This window comes from Bacillus rossius, chromosome 15, assembly GCF_032445375.1.
Source record: "Bacillus rossius redtenbacheri isolate Brsri chromosome 15, Brsri_v3, whole genome shotgun sequence".
In the NCBI taxonomy this organism is placed as follows: Eukaryota; Metazoa; Arthropoda; class Insecta; order Phasmatodea; family Bacillidae; genus Bacillus; species Bacillus rossius.
In genome coordinates this window covers 19,072,187-19,095,415 of record NC_086342.1, presented here as the reverse complement: position 1 = coordinate 19,095,415, position 23,229 = coordinate 19,072,187, and the positions used below count along the sequence as shown (strand labels likewise).

The window sequence follows — 23,229 nt, the reverse complement described above, 5'->3', positions numbered from 1 at the left end:
GTTATGAAATTGGTAGTATTCTTAGAATTATGCTTCTTACTTTACAGTTATTGACAAACGACTTTTTGCCACAAGATAGGTTGCCTTCCGAAATACACAAACAGCCAAAAATTTAAAAATGCCAATTTTTGACATACGACCTTTTGCAGTAACAGCAACGACATGCATCGTGTGCTTCGTTCGGGGATTGGCCAGCCACGGAAGCGATTGACGCCACGATTAAATCCTCTATCTTAAAACTAGCTCAAAACCATGCTAAGTTGGGCCCAGGTTAAACTTGCACAGACCGGAGAAAACCCTGGGCACAGACATGCGGAATGCCAGTTCATGAATATATTGCGTAGGAGTGTACAGGATACAGAGGATGGTCTGGATGAAGATTTTGACAGTGGATAAAAGAGTCTACCATGCGGGAGGTTGTGAACTTAGACGCATAGTCCGCTTTCGCATGAAAGACGACCTCGACGGGAAACCTAAGATGTACATCAAGTTCTGTCCCTGCCCGAACACGCCCGAATATTCACCTTCGGCCAACCTCGGGTTTATTTATACATATTTATATTTCTCTTTTTATTTTAACGTAGCTATACTAACCTAACTAACCGTCCATAGTGTTTTAAAGTATTTTAATGTAGCTAACCTAACCGACCACTTTTAATATTTGGATTAATTTTTCCTGCGCGAAAATCAAACAAATCCCAAGGTTGGCCGAAGGTGAATATTCGGGCGTGTTCGGACAGGGACAGAACTTGATGTACATCTTAGGCTTCTCCGACCTCGACACATTTCCTGAGATGGCGGTGAACTTCGATAAACTTAAGGACTGCTCGGGCACCCAAGTAACACGAAGGTAAATACAGTATGTACATAAAAGAATGTCCCAGTTATACATTTTATTAGTGTAATCTGTAAGCGTCGTCAAATAGTGTCAAATGCGTGTAGTTAAAGAGTAACTCAAACAGTTCACATAAGCGCATGTGCAATACTGCTTTGTTGTTTTATCGTTTGCAGCACCACCTGTGTTAAATAAATAGCTCTTTCCCCGATTAGTAGGTGAACGTGTAAACTTTATTTGGCAACTGGATGGAGACACTCCCCATCAGAATCTCTTTGTACGGCAGTGGTTGAACGTCGAAGAACCCATACCGTTGAATCGGTCGTAATGGTTGAGACGACAATGTTATTTTATCACTGGCCTCTACATACACCTGACATAACGCCATGTGATTTTGTTTCCTATGAGGGTTTATAAAAGATCGTGTCTACGTTCCGCCGCTACCTAATGATTAGAGTCACGGAAATTTCGCAGATTCATTTAGTCGCAAGCTAGAATGCAAACCTCCACACTGTCGCACTGTGTTCATGATTGGACCGCAGTTGTTTGGACACGCCCCTCTACGACCGTGAGCCAACGATGTCCAGCTAGGAGAGAAGTAAGCGAATCAGGTAGTGTCAAATAACAAGGATTAAAATGTTCTCGCTAAGAAATCAACCAATGGGAAAGTAAACATGGGTCGAGCACACCTATAACTTTGAATTCTATCCTGAGGCCAGAGGAATCCGCGAAATTTCCGGGACTCTACTAATGATTTACCAGTTGAGACACAGAGTTGAAGAGGCTATTGCTTCCAATACTCGGTACTTGTTAAGAATCGGACTTAACGTTGTATGTATGCTGTATGACTATAGGCAAACATATTGAACAATTTTAAGTTAAAAAAATGTTGGTTTACCACAATTCGATGTATGATTTATTGTAATAGTCTAAATTTAACAGTTATAATATACCATTGAAACTACGACATTATTTTAGGGACATCCTGTATTTGGGCGTGCCGAGAAGTTTTTGTGCTAGGTAGTCATCCCCTTTTACATCTCGTGCATCCAGCCAGGTGGCTCATTCAAGACTGGCTCTGTACAGTCAGGCAAATAAAATCCAGCCACAAAACTGTGTTAGTCCATCTGATGAACCTGCACTTTCCCGTTGCCTCAAGTCACGACTATGCAATTTGGCCTTCGTGGTTGTGGTAAAGCCGCATTTTTTTTTCGCTACTTTTTTTCATGTTATCCCTCAATCTTATATCCGCCGGTCGTTTGTTTACAGTTGCGTCAGTTGAGTCTTGCAAAATCCACGCTTAGTTTCCCGCCCACACACGGGCACAAATACGGTGTGGAGAGCTTCAGAATAAAACCACGCGATTTGAAAACTACTTGAGATACCCGAGCGAGGTATGTTCACGAAAAACATAAAAGTTGAAATTAATGACGGAGGAGTAGTCCTGTTGCCTCATTTTCAAACAATTTTTTTTAAAGAAGAGTGATAATTAGAGACCTATAAAATTCGCGATTTCAAATCCCTAAAGGATAGACTCCATGATACTCTATGCACTTGTGCAAATTACATCTGCTGATTGGTTACCGACTCGTAACACCTGTTGACTGGAATGATCGTGATTCGCCAATTCTTCTGTTAAAGATTTTTCATTGGCCCAGAGTCCTTCAGGTAAAACTGTTGCCCAATCACTGAAGCAAAATAATGTCAAAAGTATTTGGACTCTATCCTATCGCGAAATGAATCCGCTAATTTTACAGGTCTCTAGTGATAATGTATAAAATTTGTGTTTTCAGAATTTTTTTTTATCATTAAACACACGGTACAGATTCTTGACAGCTCTTTACAGCTTTCACTTCATTGCATTTAATGTTACGTTTAAAGCTGAAATCTCGTAGATGTCCTATGCATGACCATAAAACTGCGTGCCAGTTGAGAGCCTTGCGTTTAGAGGTTATAGATGAGAATGGCATTGCCAATGGATCAGGGTCAAATTGGCATTCCCTGGGGAACGAGAAACCAATAAGAACATACCAAATCTCACATGTTGCAACCACACGCAATCCGGACAGAAGTTAGAATTAGGTAGCTGCAAAAGAATAAACGCAATGATAATATTTATGAAACGAAGTGAACCGGGTGAATACCGGTGCCTAAATTGAAATACTTTATTTGAAGGATTTTCTATAGGCTACACGCTGTCATGCATAGACTGTTTTGATTAACGATCATGATAGTTGCTCTTCGTGAGTAAATAAAAAATTGAAACGTAATTCCACGTTATTTTTTTTAACTAAAGTTATAAATGCCCAATGTACAACCTGGAATGCACAATTTTACAGCAGTTGCGAACTCCTGATAATGTTAAAAATTTCAAGACTTTTAAACTATGCGGTGACAATGTGTCAGACTAATGTGTTCGACTCATTTTTTTAATTTCTTTTTATTCTATAACGCTGCTTTGAATATGTTTAGAAACTCACTTAAGTAATTTTTATAATTAAATTTTACAAAAAAATTTTTAATGAATAAAAATCAATTCAAACCTACAGGTATATTTTTAATCTATTCAAAAATAATAACTTTAACTTCTTTAAAGAAATTGTTTTTAAAGCGAATGAAATGAAAAACATACAATAAGTTAATTTATTGACGAAACTTAGTTCTAAGATATAATTAATTCCAACTAGTTGTACACCTGTCTGCCTACGTCAAATAAAGGTTTATTTACGATGCGTTACCACCACTCGTAGGTAGAGACCGGATAAATTCGCTCGTGGATTAGTTTAATGATATGCTCACACTCTGAAAATTATACTTTTGTTCTGTTGCAGGAGTACTGTGGGTCAATTGGAGGCCCTCCATCAAAGAAGTCTCGAATCACACGTGAGCCAGCTGCACACCTCACAGGTCAGCATACAGTGAACATGTGATGTTGGTCAGAGAATTCAGAGGTTCTTGGAGTCTAACCTGGATTGAAGCCGCGAATTATTCCAACCCTACTCATAGGTAGAGACCGCAAAAGTTCGCGAATTCATTTCGCGATAGGCTAAAAGACAAATCATTATACCTCAGTGCTGCCTCTGCTATTGGTTCACAACTCACCTGGATGACTCTGGGCCAAGGAAAATCACCCAACCAAAGCTTTATCGAATCACAGGCTGCTACGCTGGAACGTCTCACAAGACAGCAGCCAATGAGTGAGTGGCATTTGACAGAGTGTACGTAGAACTATGGAGTTCATCCTACAGGTCACTGAACCCGCGAATTTTTCCGGTCCCTACTCATAGGCAGAGACCCGGAAAATTTGCGGGTTCAATGACCTCCAGGATAGACTCCAATATCCTCTACACACTCGGGCAAATGCCAACTGTTCATTGGCTGCTGACTTGTGAGACGTCTCGACTGGGTGGCCTGTGATTCGATACTTCTATGAGTGAGGGTCTCTAATTGGCCCTCAGTCCTCCAAATTAACAGTGAACCAATGTCAGAAGCAGCACTAAGGTATAATTATTTGAATTTTAGCATAACACGAAATGAACCCGCGAATTTTCCGGATCTCTACTCATAGGGCTTATTCCTCACATCATCTAGAGGCAAATGCATAAGATAAACGTGGATGCTATTCCCAATACTGACGGAATAGTTTGGCGAATTTCAAGTGCTTTCAAACGCACAGCCTTTTGGTTACGGTGACGGATGGACATTTGTGTGGAAGTTGACAGAAACATTTTTCGAACATCTCTTTTGAGCTTTTTTCACGTAATTGGGATTCTCTACTGTGCGGTCTGATAAAAAAAAATCACTGTATATTTGTTTTCTGAATAGTTTATTATTTTTTTCGTCATTCATTTAAGATGTTATGCTCCAAACGACGTACACAGAACAAACATTTATGTACTTTTACAAAAGATTCCTTTGGAAACCAATAGCCAAGAAATAGTTTGTTACTGTACAAGAAAGATAATGTTAATTTGTACAACACATGGCTATGGTTATTTTCGCATATATCAAATACGTTTTTCGAGATAGTACTTAGTATTTCTTACGAAAAATTGGCACATAATTTTATATTTTATTTGATGTTTCATTCAAGAATAGTTTTTTGAACATGGAAGGAAATGATGATTGAATATTCAATATGTGGACTTTATTTTGTTTTATCATGCTTATTATGTGTGCAGTTAATACTGAAAGGCTATTCAGGGATCGGTTTACAAATAACTTATCTACTATTGTAACTACTAGGACAACACAAATCATCTATGCCCGGGTAAGTATTCATACCAAAGAATAACAGCAAACACTATTTTGTTGTGATACAGTTTTTTGTATGTAAATTTGTTGGCAACTCCTCGACAACCATCCTGTTATATGACTAAGCCTAGTGGCAAGCATCTATGCGTCGCTCACAGTTATTTACATAAATGCGCAACATGTCTTCCAACACATTCCTTAGTAACACATCGCACGCACTCAAACACATCCCAAAGAAAGAAAGCGATTTAAGTGACCATCAGTTAAAAACATAGCCTGCTTTTCCTTATGCGCCTACAGTTTAACTGCCTGTGTGCAGACAATGAACGCATTTATTCATTTATAGTTTATGGGCAGTGAAATTTTTTTTCCCATCTTCAAAGGGTTGATTTCAAAGACCAGCAGAAACTCATTATATAGTGTGAGTCAGAACTAGACAGAAAATTTTTTTTCTACAGATTCATTATGATAAAATAAGTTGAAACCATTTATAAACGATTTATGGTCTAAATTGCTTTCAAAAGCTGGAAAACACCTCTGAAGTTGGAGCTGAACTACTAATATATTGCAAATAACGGAGAAAGTGTTTAAGATGGAACACTTAGCGTCTATAAATAGTTTCACTGAATGACTTTCTAATACAATCGCAAAATTGTTTGCTGTTGTAAAACTATCCTAAAAATATTATAAAAGCGACATTTTGTGTGTGTATGTATGTTTGTTACCTCTCAGCTTCATCACAGCAAAACGGATATTCATGATATTTGATATATAGTAACTTTAGGTTGTGGAATATGACGAATGGTATTTTTCATGGTGACAATCTGTATAGTTCCTGTGGAATATAAAAAAACCTAACTCTGCAATTTCTGAACCAAATTTTATATATTTATTTTTTGCATTTTAGTGTATTCGATATGTGTACGTCCTGAAATAGCACAGGATATTTATTCCTGAAAAATGTAACTACTATACCAAAAGTTGCAGTATCTCAAGTCTACTTGAATATTTTTATGATTTGTTATATGTGTGTAAATTTTACATTTTCGTTTTGGACTTTGATTTTGTACGTGTGATTTGTGTACGGATTCATTTTATTTAACTTCAGATTTTTTAAAGCTTCATTCGTGTTATTGGTTAGGTTTTAGTTTTAGTATCTCAATTCTACTTATATATTTCGTATTACAAATTTGTTTATTTTGTGATATATTGAAAAAGAAAATATTTTGAAATAACTGCTTTGTCCAGAATCGCACGTGTGAATATTTTTTTTGTAAGAGAATCATAAAAACCCTTTTATAAACATGTATATTCAAAATATTGGAATTTTAAACATATTTTTTTTCTTATTTGGCCTTAAAAATTAGATTTTTTAACCTAAAATGTATACATAAAACTTTATTTACCCGTGTAAATCGGGTTCCGTAGCTAGTTTGAAATAATTATAAGTAACAAATATTGAGGAGTTTTAATTCTTGCCAAACACTAGTTTTGCGGTAGTTTTTAAAAAATGTGTTAGTGTAAAGAACCATTCATACTCTCAGTGTTTCGTTGTTAAGTATTTTTCTAGTATTAAAAATTCAGAAAAGTTGAACATTTCTAACTTCGAATGACTCGGTAAAAATTTTGGACAAATATTATTATTTTTTAATAACCCTCCAGATGAAGTAGTAGGACGGCTAAATTCTGACTCACCTTATACAGTTCTAAGAGCACGAGGTGAGTTGCCTGGGGAGAAGAAGAAGAATAGGAGTGTCGTCCTTTCTCGCAAGAGTAACTTTTCAAGAGGGTGGGGGTGGAAAGACGTAGAGACTTCTATGGCGGAGGACAGTGAAGAAGTACGAGCGCACAAAAGTGGCACGACGTGTACGTGTAAGGGGGATTCAGGGCGGGGGAGGGGAGGGGCAACACGAGGCTGGACTCCCGTGGCGCGCCTGGACCAATTAACCTTGCCGCCCACCGGAAGAGACCACGCCCCTCACCTGGGCCGCCGTGGGAGGAGGAAGGTTGGGAGGGAACCATTGTCTTGCTGCCGTTTCTTACTGCCGCTCGAAAAAAGACCAAATTGGGGGACGCGTCAGTGGGACGAAAATCACTAAACCGAATAAGTCGTTTAGCCAAAAGGCCCTAGACCGAAAGTCATATAGCCGAAAGGCACTAGACCGAAAGTCGTTTAGACGAAGGCACTAGACCGAAATACTTTTAGTCATAAGGTCATACACCGAAAGTCGTTCATCCGAAAGGCACTAGATCGAAAGTGGTTAGCCAAAAGGCCCTAGACCAAAAGTCGTTTAGCCGAAAGGCACTAGACCGAAAGTCGTTTGGCCGAATGGCACTAGACAAAAAAACTTGAAAATTTACTTCAAATGGGAATTTTTCTTAGCTTTGGCAACACGTGGTTTACTTTAAGGTACTTGAGATCGAAAACTATGAAAATTTATCTCACTGGGAATATGACAACTTTGCCAACAGGCAATTAACCGAAAGTCACTAGACCGAAAGACGCTAGAACGAAAGGCACTAGACCGAACAGGCACTAGACCGAAAGGCACTTGACCGAAAAATTTAAAATTTATTTCACTGTGAATGTGTCTTCACTTTGGCAACAGGCATTTTACCGAAAAGCACTAAACTAAAATGCACTAAACGAAAATGCACTAGACCGAACATGCAATAGGCCGCGAGTTAAGTTTATCTGAAATTCGGTCAAATGATTTATGTCTAGTGCCTGCTACCCTCAGCCAATAAAATATTAGTTTGAAATGAGAAAGTATTATTAAGAGAGTATAATTAAAGGAAAGGATTATTTAAGAGTAAGTTTTAGGGTATTGAGGAGTAAGAAAGTAATTTAACAGGCATTTTGAAAAACATTTGTTGAAGGAAAGTATATTCAAGACGGAGTGTGAAGAGAGTCAGGAAAAAGAAGGGAATGTTCAAATATGAGTGTGAAGAGTTTGAGGAGAGGGAACGGGTATTCAAAAAATAGAAATTTGTCCGAAGATGATTTCTGGAGAATTTGTAGATTCAAGCATGCTGAATAGTATAACAGATATTTGTCGTCACAGAAATTGTGTGTCACTGCACTGAAAGTCGCGCAGGTGAATGATAAACGGTCGCCTTACAATGTTTCACAGAAGTACTTCTTCTAAATATCAATGCACCGATGATTTTGCGGGAATTTTAGGGCTTGGATCATTGCTAATGCTTTGGCTTTTGTGTTTCAGATCAACTTATTTTAAGTAAAATTTATGGAATGTCTATGCATTTTATAATGTAATTAAAGCTGCGCATTAAAACCCCTAAAAAATAAGCGTTCTTTTAATTTCTAATATATCAATAAAACTTATAAACAAAACAATATTTTATATATTATACTCATTAGATTATATAATTGTGCTAAAATAAAAAAAGGAATAAAATCAGCGTGAAAAATATATTCATGAGTAGTAATATTAGAGTTGGTATGAGTGGGAGGGGTTAGTAATTAGAAACATAGAATATATTTTTAAAAAAACTTGCTATTAAGATTTGTGACAGTGTTGAGGAAGTGTTATAAATGTCGTATGGTTAAGGAAAGGAACATTTCAGATTAAGTGTGAGAATAGTGAAATTTTTTTTAACAAATATGTGAAAATAGTTTTGATGAGAAAAATAGATTCAAGAGTGAGCGTTAAGAGAGTATGGAGAAGGAAGGGTTATTAAAATTGGGAGTGGGAAGAGTTTGAGAAGAGGGAAGAGATATTCAAGAGGGAGCATGAAGAGAGTTATAAGAGGGAAGAGATGTTCAAGAGGGAGCATGAAGAGTCTGTGAAGAGGGAGTGTTATGCGAGCGACGAGAAGAAATGGAAAGTCAGTCATATGTGAGTGTGAAGAGTTTGAGGAGAGGTAAGTTACATTAAAGAGAGATCATGAAGAGAGGGAAGGGATATTAAGGAGTAAGCGTAAAGATAATAAGGATGGGAAATGGTAGTTCGAGAGGGAGTGTGAAGAGAGTGTGTAGAAGGAAGGGATATCCAAATGTGAGTGTGAAGAGTTTGAGGAGAGGTAAGTTGAAGAGAGGGAAGGGATATTAAGGAGTAAGCGACAAGAGAGCAACGATGGGGAATGGTAGTTGGAGAGGGAGTGTGAAGAGGGCAAGGACAGGGAAGGGATAATCAGGAGAAAGTGTAAACAGAGAAAGGAGAGGGAAGGGATGATCAAGAAAAAGGGATTGTCCAGGCACTCACATGCCGATATGACGCAGCGCAGCAGCACCTCGAAGCTGGTGGGCGCTTGGCCGCCCAGGTACATGGCCAAAGACGCACCGCCGAACACGCCCAGGTAGAACAGGAAGGAAGCCGTGTAGACCAGCAGCCACGGCATGAACCAGCGAGGCTTGTTCTGCAACAGGACATTGCGTGAAGCCCATCATCATCAGCTTCATTTAACATGGATCCTAAATTCTCATATTGATTGCTATTAGTGAATGATCACAATGTTGGGCGTGTTTGATCATGTGGTAACGTGTCCGACTTTCAATACGAAGGTGTTTTGGGCTTGATCATGGTGAAATGTTCTTCGGTTATTTTTCACATCTTCACTAAGATAATGCAGGTGTTAATTCCATTACACAATCTTGGCCGTTTCTTGTCCTACATGATAGGCCTACTAGCATGCATTTAGCGTGAAATTGTTAGCGAATACTTAACCCAACAACTGTGAAACTATGCATAAATTAGATGTCTCATTTCATTATAAGTGTGATATAAACAGGTGGATTTTTTTTTCAGTGTAATAAAAAGGAATGAATTTATATTTCATAAAGGGATTTCAATAATGTATTTTTTTAATTTAAAAGAAATTAAGTGGCTAATCGGGGAACAACTGTTATCCTCATTTATGCCATATTACCTGCCAGCAAATCTGTTATATGCCCGGCTACAATGTTCTGGGCACGACTGTACTGTCTCTAATGCCTTTCCTCCCCCCTTACCCTAAAACACACCATCTCACCGTAGGACTACCTGCAGCGTTTCCCCGGAACTGTGGGACAACTGAAACCACAAAGTGAAGACGACAGGGGCAACAGGGCATGCGATCACTTAATTTACAGGAGTCGTTAGCCTCGCATTGACGATCCACTGTAATTTCCAGCTGAATCAAAGCATCGCGCAGGGCAGCCACCTTACATATCGGTCATCACGTCACCACTGTACGAAACTTAAATGAATACTAGAAATGCAGGTATCACCTAATCCTAAATGGCAATTGATTAAAAAACGTAAAATAGCGCTCCTTTGTACCGAAAAGTATAGTGTGGTCACAAGAAAGACAAATTAAGTGAAATTGGCAATTACTTTGAGTTCGCCAGTCCAACAAGTAAGTGTGCTTTATCACTGTTGACCCACAAATTCGCAGCAAATTTTCACAAAATCTATTTCAGATATGAAATGAATATTGTGCAGGGCAACTCAATAATGGACCTGAAGAAAAAAGGGACAGGAAATTTACACAATCAAATTATGACACCCTTGATATTTTGTTACAGCAAATATGAATAATTATAAAAATAATTATGTACATTAAAAAAAACTAAGGATTTTGGTATGCAATTTAAACTGCCTTAAATGTAATACTTTTGAGAAGAAATTTATAATCTTAAAAATGGTTGTATATCTTTGTTTGGAGAAGTATTTAAAAAAAATACACCACAATAAAGAGAAATGCAGAAGAAAGAGGTATAATTTTTAACGTAGTCCAAGTACCTATATTATATATAGCTATAAATATTACAGCAACGGCGATTTTGACAACAGAATGATAGAGAAACATAAGCTTTCTTGTAAAAATTTATATTGATGCTTTTTTTAAAAAAAATAACCATACATATTTAACAAAATGCATTTTTCAATAAAATGCCCATATTTACCAAAATAAATTATATCTCCTGCAATTTGTTAAAATATCATAACATATCTTTGTTACTGCAACCAAAAAAGAATACAAAAAAAATTGTTATATTGTTTCCATACCAACATATTTTTTATGGGGAAAATTATAATATACATTTTTTTAGTACATATAAGGATTCTTAAGATTCAAATAGTTCAGGAAGCTTAAGATTTTCATAACTACTTGCAATAGAAAAGCCTAATGTTCATTTTAAATTTATTTATGAGATATCCACTTTCAAAAAGAGCAAAATTTATTTTGTACAATAGAATTGCAAATTAATTTTATATATCTAAAATAAGCGTTATTTTTAATATGTTGAACTGGTATTAGAAAAAATTCTTTTGAAACAAACATGCTTTTTGTAAAAGCAAAATTTTTTTTAAGGGTTCACTGAGGGCCAAAAAGTACTTTTGACTTCGGATTAAGTTTTTAAACAGTATTTTTAGAATATTTAAAATGGCTAAAACGCATGTTTTCAAAGCAATTTTTTGGCGTAAAAATACAAGTACAGATTATTGAAAGCACTTAAGGGGCTTGCATTACACCTTTCACAGTTATCCTGTGACGACGGGAAGACTGCGCGCCAGTTCAGGGCCTTGCGCTTAGAGGCCCGCCTCTCTAACACACATACACTCCTGACGAGGCGGGCTCCTTAAAGTGTGTTCGCTGCACGAGTACTTCATGTCGACTCACCGCCAGAGATCCGTACACGAACAACATGCAGGATGCGAACTGCAGAATGCTGAGGTAAGCCGAGGTCATGTACAGCGCTTCGAATGCTGCGAACAAACAATTATACAAAAAAACCGGTTGTCTGTAAAGTCGGTTTACGAACGATAGTTTAACGTGACAACGTCATAAAAAAACATTGATGAAATGATTGCATACTTTTATGAATAAAATTGTATCATTTTTATTGAATTATCACTATTTTGTATGGATACAAAGGAGTGAAATGAAATCTACAATTTAATTGATAAATTTACTTTTATTTGCACTCATTAATTCAAAAATGTTTATTACTTTAACAAAGAGATTATTTTAACTATAACATGTATACATGTTTGCTATTTATTTCCTTCCAATCTGTGTTATTCTGTTAAGGATAGGACGATGATAGGAAAAGTAGGAAACGAATGGGAGTGTTTCAAGTTTAATGTGCTTCGAAAAAGTCAAATCGATGGTTGTTCCAATCGAGTGGAAGAGAGATAGATGCGGCGCAAGCGTACAATGAGCGTAACGGGACACAGCATAACGGGACACTGTGCGTAACGGGACACTTTTTCGTGCGTGCAGCCGGCGTTCATCGATTTATTAGACGTTGACACGTCAAAAATATATCGAGCATAAAATCACTAGATAATGTTGAACAGCTTTAATGGCAACAGGCTTACAATAAGGGGTTCACACAAACTTTTAAGTTGGTGTTGAACCAAACCATTTTAATGGCTTATGTTACAGAAAGAATGTGAGATGAAACATTAAACATCTGAACATAGTTTGATCAAACTGAGATGTACAACAACCACAAAACTAATCGTTGTCAGATCCAGTTACTCTTTATTTGCCAACTTAATAAACACGGTTCGATGCAGACAGTAAAAATAATACAAAAATAACTAAAAATTGGGAGAATAACGTAAATCTTTTACAAGGGAAATGTTAAGGTAAAAAATGATATGTATGGATTACTTAATATAGACTATTAATTAAACAAAATAAAGTGGAAACATTTTTTTTTGTTTTGTTTTAGCATTTACTCAACCAAATCATTAGGCGCTTGTTAAAATAAAGAACAATATTTCGTAAGCATCGCCATAAAAAATAAAACAGAACTTTCGTTCCTCGTTGTACGTATTCGTTCCGGTAAAATAGTTCCCTTTCGCCGTTCACGTTGAAAATCGAGTACGTCCGAATCTTTCTAACCATATACATTTTCTTCCGATCTCTCGTCTTAATGCGCGTCCCTTGACACACATTCAACGATCGGCACCAGCCGCAACTCTTTGATCTTTGAAGCGAACGTATTAGAAATACCTCCCTCCCCCTTTCCTCTTCCATGCCCCATTCGACCGTGCAACAACACGCCCCCATCACTTGGCCGCCTCTGAAGGCCAGTTGGAAGGGCATCGGCGAGATACAGCGGCGAGCCGCGCGTTTTCTCTCATGCGACCGCCGCAAAGTGAAGAGTGAATGTCTGAAATGAATGAGGTTATAAATTAATGAATGCAGTAATAAATTTTTTAACGAATAACTCTATCAAACAATTAAATTAGAGTTATGGATAAATTAAGTAACCAAAGGGGGAATTAAATTTTAGGAATGAATTAAAATACATTGATTATTATTTATTAGAATTACATGAAGGAATATTTTTTTTATGTTCTTCAGATGTTTATAATTCCTAAAGTTGGATTAAGTTATTTTTTGGAATCGACTTAAAATTTTATTGATTTTCTGTAGTTAGGTAAATGGTTTAATGTAAGAGTAGCCAAATCCATTAACATCATAATGTTGTTTATAAATTAAATAATAATTAATGAAAATTTAATAAATTATATGGGAATGATATTTTTAACATACAGAATTCTCGAGAAGGGACAAAAAAACATAAAACAAGTCAAAATGAAGTACTGACAACAAAAATGAATACACACACATAAAATTGATGACAAGTTTAATTAATTATATAAATAAATTAACTACGTATTGATGTGCTTAGCCCAGTTGACATAGATGCCATTGGAGACGGTTCACCCGTCGTTCGTCCTTAACTGATTCGAGGCTAGCAGAGAACTTTCAACATTTATTCTTCAATTATTTTAGCTATCGATCTAGCTTCAAAGAACGGAATCATTTTGGTGGATATGAATTTGGACTGGGTGTTGAAACTACAAGCGTATATTTCTAATTGTGATGCAAGTACTTCAGACCCGCTTTCTACGACTACCGGGTTGATGGAACCCGGTCATTGATACAGCGAGCGAACCGCGAGTATCCTGGGGCCAAGAACGAAAGGTTTCCTCAGCAATTAAGCCAACCATTGAATAAGCAAAAAACCATTGAAAGGATAGGAGGACATTTGAAACCAGGGGAGTCAAAACTTTAACTGCCCGTATGTTTACTTTTCACACGGAACGACAGGTCACAGTCATAACTTTCATCTTCGAAAACTTTACATGACGAAGTGGGAGATTTACAAGTACAATCTGTTCTTTGAATGATACTCGCAACTAGGAAGATTGATTGAAATAATTATTTTGGACATCCATCATTGATAGTTTGCACTGTATGTCACAAGAACGTAATCTGGACTTTATCAAGCTCAGACGAACACAGAACACTGACAAGGACGATAAAGTTGCAACAAGAACAGTAAATACAGACAAATAGCAACCTTAGACAACACGTCGCAACTTTGTGTGTGTTTCTGTGTGCTGTCGTTGTTTGTCTGTTTTTATTGTTCTTTTTAAACTGTCTTGTCGTTGTCGTCCCACTGTGTTCGTCTGCGATGTGATGTTGTTCTGACCATTTGATTCCACGAAATTCTCTGTGTTGTCAATACATTCAACATCATTTATTGGCTTAATTTGGCTCTTTTTCTGTGTTTTTTTTTTATTTAAACTTTCTTTGTCTGCTCTCCAGGTTTTTTCTATGAGATACAGTGCAAAATAACAACGGCGTTGTGTTCAAAATAATGATTTTAATAAAGTATTTGTTTATCGACTTATTTTACGCGGAGAAATTGGGTGCTATCTTGACTACAACTTAACCACATAGGCCTATATATTGTAAATTAAATGTTAAGATACAACAAAACAAACTCTCATAACCAAGCTAACCTAAATAAAATTGGTACTCTGTCTCTAATACATTCAGAAAAAAAGTAAATACGAAAAGGTAGTTCGTTATGAAAATTATTTTAGTGATATAAATCATGCTCCTTCAACAACAGGAAGTTAAAATTGTGGCCTTACATTCAGATGTAAGTGCTGAAGTGCGGTGTCCGACAAAAGATTCGAAAGATTTCGTCCTCCGTACTGGGTTATTGTGTTTTGAAGTCAGTATTATTTTAAGAATTTTTTTCCGATACTTTGTTAAAAAAAAGCGTTAAAAATGATGTTTTGTGATTTATTTTTTTCACTCGATACATTGAACATATATTATCTACTTATATTTCAAATGGTCGGGCAAACATTCATGTCAGACAATCTTGCCTGAATAATCACTGTCGTGGCCATTTGCAAGAAGTAATATAAATGCGTTGCCAAAGTTGGGTTATTAAAACACGTTATAATTTTTGTCCCATTTTGAAAATATTTTTATCAAAACCAAATGGAAAAACGGTGTGCACACACACATATATAGCCTATGTATATGTGTGTGTGTGTATGTGGAGAGACTGTCAGGATAGGGCTGCAAGTTTTGAACGTACAAACCTCGTGTGAACGGGAAGTTAAAAAAAGAAGACAGCAGTTACTATAAACTGTTTATAAATTTTAATTAAAATAGTTAATATTGTTACAACTGATTACTATTGGTGATGCCTGCACTCGTACTGGGTTGACTACGTACGCCATCTTGGCATTCTTCCTCTCCTCGAATAGTCCGGTCGGTTCGGCGACGGTGGGTGGCACCTTTTTGGGATCGTCACAAGATGTCGTTTCTTCTAATCGTCGTTTCTTGCCAAATACCTCGAAACTGTAACTTTTTCACGCAATTCTTCGTTTTTTCGTCTCTCAGTGGTCAAATCGCAAAAGATTTTTGAATCCTAGCAAACGCGGTTTGAATATTTTACTATTTCCTGCACATAATGAATTAAATTTAATTATAATTGGTTAGCGCGTGTGTCCCAATATCTTCTCTCGAAGTAGATGATTCACCCGGAATCGAACGTTCTAAAAACTTTCCTGTTACTCAGATTCAACCGTAAATATACGAAAAAAAAAAACCGTTTCTGATGGAGCATGCGTCGTCTCTTACTCTAATTACATAAATGCGCAATAACAATATACTAAACCAAGTTTATATTTTATAACGTTTCGAAATGCATCCAATCTTCATTATGCGTTACGAACTGGTATCCCGATTCATGACACGTACGCACGCCAATAAAAAATTTTGTGGCAGGAAAAAAAAAAGTCTGCAAGACCACGTAACGGCTTGAAAAAACCATAACGGCAATACTTCCATGATCATACAATTGTTGCATAAGTTTAATTTTTTTTTAACACTCGCTCATTTTTTTTTTTCTTTTTTCCCCCACCTCTTACGAAGCCATACTTCGCTACGCAACACATATCTGCTACACCTCTGAGGCATCATGGGAAGAATCCTTGTGGTGTTTAGCCTCCGGGCTGATTACCCTGTCATCAGCGGAGGCGAGAAGAGAGTGTAGGAGAGAGGGAGAGAGAGAGAGAGAGAGAGGGGTTTTTGATTCGAGGCGGATCGAAGCGGTCGGTAAGTGTAATTTGCTATCTCCGCGCGCGGTGTGAACTGCTACGCTTTTGACAAGTGAAATGGTGTAAAAGGGATGCAGAAGGAGGAGAAGGGGGAGTAGGGATCAGGGACGCAAAAGTCGTGATCTCCGAGGCTAATGATACTCCCCGCGCGCCGTTGCGTTGATCCGTAGCTCGCTCGCCGATGATTCGAAGGCGCGGGAGAAAGGTGACGTGACGCGGCGCGGGTCTCGTGTGAAAATGAAAGTCGGGCATGCGCGCACCTCCCCCCCCCCCCATCAACCCCCCCCCCCCCCGGGGCTAGGGGTTCGCGAGAGCGACTGGAACCAGGCCGGCTTCAGGCCTCGTGCGTTCGCATCGGCTTACAAGGGCGCACGCATGGGGGGAGAAACTCTAATAACCGAGAGCCTGAGACCTAGGTTTTTTTGAAGTAGTTATGGGCCCGTCCGCTAGATAGCAGTTTTCATAATATATTACTGACGTTAAACTACATTAATTCATTAGGAGAAGTAATGCATAAGCTATTATCAGGCAAACAAACTATTGGAAATTCACTCCATCTTTAGGTAGCCACTAATTTTGTGGTGTGTAATACAATGCGTTTTTGCTCCTCCTACTCCTTTATTTATTACGTGACGGTTTATTACAAAAACATCATTAAGTATTTTCGCATCGATTAAATTAGTTTTGCGCAGCCAAGGAGATAACTTAATACAACCAAAAAAACGTATTAACTAAAAAAAAATTTGTATGAGAACCTCTATTCCGATTTTTTATTTTTCTGGTAGTTGTGGGCCCGCCCAACAGATAGCGACACATGTCTCGTGAAACATGGTTTCAGTTTCCACTGTTAAGAGTCGCCCTTCTTTATTTCCCTCCTTGTTCTGTTGGCGCACGTAACTGCACACAAGAGCGCATCCAGGGAGATGCGGTAGTAAGTGCACCTTCCCACCCACTCATTCACCCCCTTACCCAGGGAAAATAAAAATGGAGTGTGGCTGTCTTATGGACTAGGCCGTAGTGTTGTACGTGAACACGTGTACGTAACAGGTGATATTTTCTATACAAAATATAAAAATACGCTATTTGTTTTATTTTAACACCACATGCATTCACTATAACTATTTCACACTAATGTTTGATAAGTTTTGACGAGAGCTGACGATTGAAACCCAAACGAACGTCGTAGCTTCTACGAGTCAAAAGTTATGCTAAATGGAAATCTTGAAACGCAGCAAAATGACCTCAAAATGGCGGCGCTTCCCCCTCCACCGCGCGCGATGCGTCACAGTCCTCACTTAGCGTAACGAATTCTTTGATCCTTTAGCTATCTAGTGGTGTAATTAAATTTTGGGTGGAGATGATATATATGTAGTTACTACACCAAACTGTATCCCCTGATTTTGTTATCATTCGTTTTTTTTTTTTTTTTTCCCTACTATGGAAGCAATTTTAAAGACGTATTCACGTCAAAAAATATAGAATGTACATAAGTACTCGCCAGAGGTGTGTAACATCTAACCTCTAATTAATGTGTTCTCAAGTTGAAAATACACTTACAATACGAAACTCGGACGTGAAATTCAACGCAAAATTATTTTTAAATAATGCCGAACGTAATGAATGTACGCAAATTGTGTTTTAAACAGTAGCTACACCTCGACTTTCGTATCATTCCGTTTGCAGACCGAAATATATTTTTTAACTACTTGATGTAACTGCTCCAATGAAAGAGTAAAATACTTGAAAAATTCACTTGACCCCGGCTTTGGACCTGATTTTCGACAAGTAATTTTATTGAAATACCGCCAATTTTGTTAAACAGTTAATAATGTAAAGTTTCCATTCGGATTTGTGATTTTTGAGTACTGCCAGCCACCACAGATGGTAGCGCCGTTGTTACACATTTTCGATCCATGTGACTTCCGTTACATTTACGAAATTACTCCTACCAGATGCCGTATTCCGAGAGGTATTTCTGAGTTTAATAGTTTCGTTGGGGTCACCATAAAAGTGTTTGCGAAAACAATTAGAAAAATATATAGTTTTTGATTATCTGCGCATGTGAGAAGTCAGCGACGTTTCATAAAAACAGCCGAGAACTAAACACCCGGTGACGTCGCCAACATAGCGAACACAGCTTTGTGAGGCCAGTGACACCTGAGATGCAGCTGGCTATATTTTACTCGTGATTTTACTCACGTAGTGAACATCGCGAACATAGAGTCCTTATGTCTGCAAATAATTATTTAAAAAATAATAATTAATTTTATTTTGGATTATTAACAATAGTAGACTACTATTATTATTGCGTAATGAACATTTATATTCACCGTCATTGCTAGCTGGTGATTAAAAAACTTTTTGTAATAGGCCTTTAACTAGGAAACAACGACGACTCGTTATTTTTTTTTTTTTTAAATTCAGAACCGTGATTTACTCTCCCTTTCATTTGCTCTCGGCTTCACGTTGAGTAATGAGACTTACTGTGTGCAACCTTGCCTCCTAACGTAACGTTATTATTTTCCGAGAGGATGCTGTGCATACATTTATAAGCTAGAACTGGGTTATCATCGGATCATGTGTTGTTTTGACATGCCCCGAAGGTAGAAAATCCAACCAACAAAAAATTAAAACCTTACATGTTTCCATATCCTTAATAAAATTTTATCCTGCTTGAAGTTAAAATGGGCCAGCAGCCAATTGAAATATTACACGAATTTATTTGTGTATTAGTGTTCGGAGTTCACTCTGCTACAGAAAACAACGTGTCTATATCAGGTCTAAACTTACGACAGTTCACGGATAAAAGGGTTATCTGTGCTTCGTGCTTAAGCACGTATCATTTCAGCATTCATATTTTCGCCAATTGTGACCGTCTCTTTATTTATTTAAAATTGTTCGTAATTTAATGCTGAGTAACTAAAGAAATACTGAACCTAAAGTTACATTCAAAAACTTATGCTCACCACTAACCTGAAACTTTTAATGTTTATGAGTTTTAAAAAATGCAAGCATTTTCCTTAAAAATTCAGCCACGGTCATAAAATGACTTTTAAGGGCTACTCAAAAGAACATGCCAGAGTAAAAGGTTTTATCCCGGTCCTACTTCGTATAGCGTACTGTTTGATATTTAGCTTCATTAAAGCATAGTATAAAACTGAACGCAGTAGCCTACTTGATGTTAGTGGTCTCTGTTTGCTGAAAATATTTTTCGTATTGAAGTCATTGACGAGTAGAATTAAGTTTAATATTTTTAAAATGATTAATACTGTAATAATAACTGTCAAAAGACACGATTTAAAAGACTCATAAAACATATTAATGTGTGATATCTGCTAAATGTAGGCACATTTTAGAAATTAAACGGTAAACATATGTTATGGGCAAAAAAAATAATGGAACCAAGATGGCATATTTCTGTTCCTACGTAATTATTTCAGCTTGGTTTGCACGCAACACAGGATGAGGGGATATCCTCGTCGGAGAAAAAGCCACTGTGTAACCTCCCTGCCACACTTTTCTACTAAGTTGCGCAATTGTAAATTAGTTGCGCTTTCAGTGTGACCCATCATTTCTGTGCTCCTTTGCCCGTAATTATCTGGACCGAAGCTGTAGCGTGAAATAGACCTCCCAAAGAAATTGGTATAGGGGGAATATATTACCTCGAACCACGTAATCAGACTCGTCCATTTCCAGGGCTCGACGACTCCTCACGTACAGCACTGACATTACGAAGTCCACGAGAGCCAACAGCTGTTGGAAACACACAAACAAACACAGTTAAAACAGTATACTTTCCATCCTTGTACAAAACAACATCGTTTTATTGTTTCAAACCCTTGGTGAGTTTTTTAAAGAAGAAATTTTTTACTTAATCAAATTATAGTGTGCCTTAAGACATCCCTTTCTATTTAATATAAGAATAGAAAGTTAACTCTGTACTTACGTTTACAACAGTTTTGCCAGAAACTGAGCTATTGTTTCATCAATTAGAAAATTAGTAAGGTATATATATATATATATATATATATATATATATATATATATATACACACTTAACAAAGTTTTGGAAATATTATCATCTGTAACAGTTTCATTATACTTTAAAAATTAAGTAATTTCATCCAATAAAAATCTCTTTTCGATACTGATTAATTTAAACTAATACTTGTTTTAGACCTAGAAGAATAAATCTAGATTCAAGGTTTTTTTTTTTTTTTGTTACATACGATGTCCTATCAACCAGGTTTTGAAAATACTATTATGTAGTGTTGGAGCTTACAGGAGGAATATAAAATAAAAGGATTTAGCATTTTGTTTTTTTCAAAAAGATAATAAACACAAACCGTAGCGAAAAAAAATGGAGCGTACTTGAAATATACCCGCATCAAATAGCTAGTTGGCATTATTTATCATTATCTACAAATGTTTATTAGAATCTGTAGTCATATAAATGATTTTTTTATAGCCTACACTGAATGTACCTAAGGAAAAAAAATTTGGTTATGAGATTTTATCTTGTCCTGTCATAGTGATAACGGGTAATAATAGTGGTATTTATAACACAAAAAAACATAATTACACAAGAAAAAATGTTAACTTCAAAAAATAAACTCTAAAATAATTTTTTTTAAATAAAACATTATGATTTTATAAAGAAAAAAAATATGGAGTGGATGACATTTTCCAATAAAAATATATCACTTGTTTAATTTGTTTTTAAAACGTATATGTACTTATATATTTGTTTCAAAAATCTGTACTTTTGTCAAGAAAAAATTATTAGACCGTACAACTTACCCCAGACATAAACCCCAAGCTGAAGACTATCCTAGTGTGTATAACTTACCCCAGACAAAACTCCCAAGTTAAAGACTATCCTTGTGCATACAACTTACCCCAAACAAAACCCCTAATGTAAGACTATCCTGGTGCGTACAATTTACTCCAGACAAAACCCTAAGTTGGAGACTATGCTGGTGCATACAACTTACCCCAGACAAAACTCCCAAGTTGAAGACTATCCTGCTGTGTGCGGGACCAAATAAGATCTCCCGAATAATCTTCATGGCGGAGAACAGGAGAAAAGACGCTCTGCTCCAGGAATAGACACACCAAACTGCTTCCGCCGGTACTTATGGTAATTATACCTCGATGCCACCACGTACGGCTGTTTGGCTGGCTGCGGCTCAAACGTTGGTCATGAGGTTTCCTGGAAAATAAATATATCGCCAGTCATGAACTGCAGGGAACCAAAAGTCCTCATCAAACCGCCTGCAACAAATATCATTTCACGGGTCTTGGTACTCTTGTGACAGCTTGTTTTCTGTTAGAAAAACCTTACTGTCTGTTAGAAAACAGAAAGTCATATTAAGCATAACGAACGCGAAGCGTCTCTACATCATCATTAGGATTGATACAAGTAAAAAAAAAATCTGTCTGGGATTCAACAGATGCAAGGTTATATATATTTTTTTATTTTTCCCTGTTGAAAATTGATCTTCAGCAGGGCAGAAAGGATGACTTAGGAAACAGTTTTAGTCTGTGTTTGAAATATTAATTATAAGTTCTGGATGATGTATCTGCTGCGACTTTATCATTGTCCACTTGAGGCATTCAATAAAATTTTAGGCTTTGCCTAAACGTGGTTACATCTAAATGCAGATTACTAAATTTTTATTTAAAAAAATTTGATCCAAAATAAATTCTTTTGGTTTAAAATGTACCCTTTCAAAGTAGCAAATGGAAAAATTAAAATTATCAACACTAAAAAATTAGGACATTTCCTTAATATCTGACTAAATATTTTATTGATCTGTTCTACAATTTTAATTTGACTTTACAAACAAATCTTAAAAATAGTATGATTATATTTACAATGGTGTACAGAATGCGGTATTGTCGTTATTAACATGAAACTTGGCCATTCGTTTTTACGGCAAGGAAATTTATATAATCGTTCGGATACAAACACATTAAATTTAACTTGTGTCATAATGTAGGCTTGAAGTAAAATAGCAGTAAGGATATTATGGATTTATATTTGGCGTTAAAAATATTTCTTTAAGATGGTCCGTTTGGTCTGATGTGTTCTTGTTGTAATGGTATGAGTAAAACAAAGGATGTTTTAAATCGAATTGGGACATGAGAAAGGCCTATAATACACAGCTTTACATTCTTGGATTCAGAGAAACGTTTTGGGGTTTATAATTATATATTTAATGTAATCATCTATTTATAATAAGTATGTAATATATTAAGCATAATATATAATATAAAAATATAATAAATGTAATAAAGTTATACAATTATTTATATAATTACCGCGTGACGTACAGTTACGTAACGCAAAGGTTTAAACAAAAAAAAAGTTACGATTTCATAGGAAATATTCTACGGAAATGTTATCTGCACGGATGACTTTAAATTGACATTGGCTTCGAGTCAGAATCCACTCAAAACAGTTATCGAGAGAGAGGATGATTTAGTCCTAAGCTTCCTGGAATAACGGAAAGCACCCAAGAATAATGCGTGTGGGTGATACGAGGGAACTAATGCACGAGGGAAAGAAGATTACAGCAAACGCTAGCGAGAAAGGTTTCAGGGGAAAATAACAATGATCCTAGTTGTCATGGAAAGGCTTAATTGAATACACTTCACGTAGACCTTAAATAAATATTCACATTCCCAGTACAGTCTTTTCTTTTACTAATCTTTAAAATTTATTAATCTGTCGTTAACTTT

The 23,229-nt window shown here is 36.6% G+C and overlaps 1 protein-coding gene across 2 annotated transcripts in view; it reads right to left on the bottom strand.

Moving 5' to 3' along the window:
* LOC134539256 (uncharacterized) overlaps positions 1-23,229 on the bottom strand; it is a 115,873-nt gene that overhangs the window by 4,474 nt on the left and 88,170 nt on the right. For both annotated transcript variants that reach the window (XM_063381075.1, XM_063381074.1), the window contains exons 2-5: positions 21,480-21,697; positions 20,148-20,238; positions 11,717-11,802; positions 9,316-9,469 (exon numbers count right to left, since the gene is read on the bottom strand). In XM_063381075.1, the coding sequence (XP_063237145.1) occupies positions 9,316-9,469; positions 11,717-11,802; positions 20,148-20,238; positions 21,480-21,554 (406 nt within the window). In that variant the 5' untranslated portion in view covers positions 21,555-21,697. The remainder of the gene's footprint in view (positions 1-9,315; positions 9,470-11,716; positions 11,803-20,147; positions 20,239-21,479; positions 21,698-23,229) is intronic.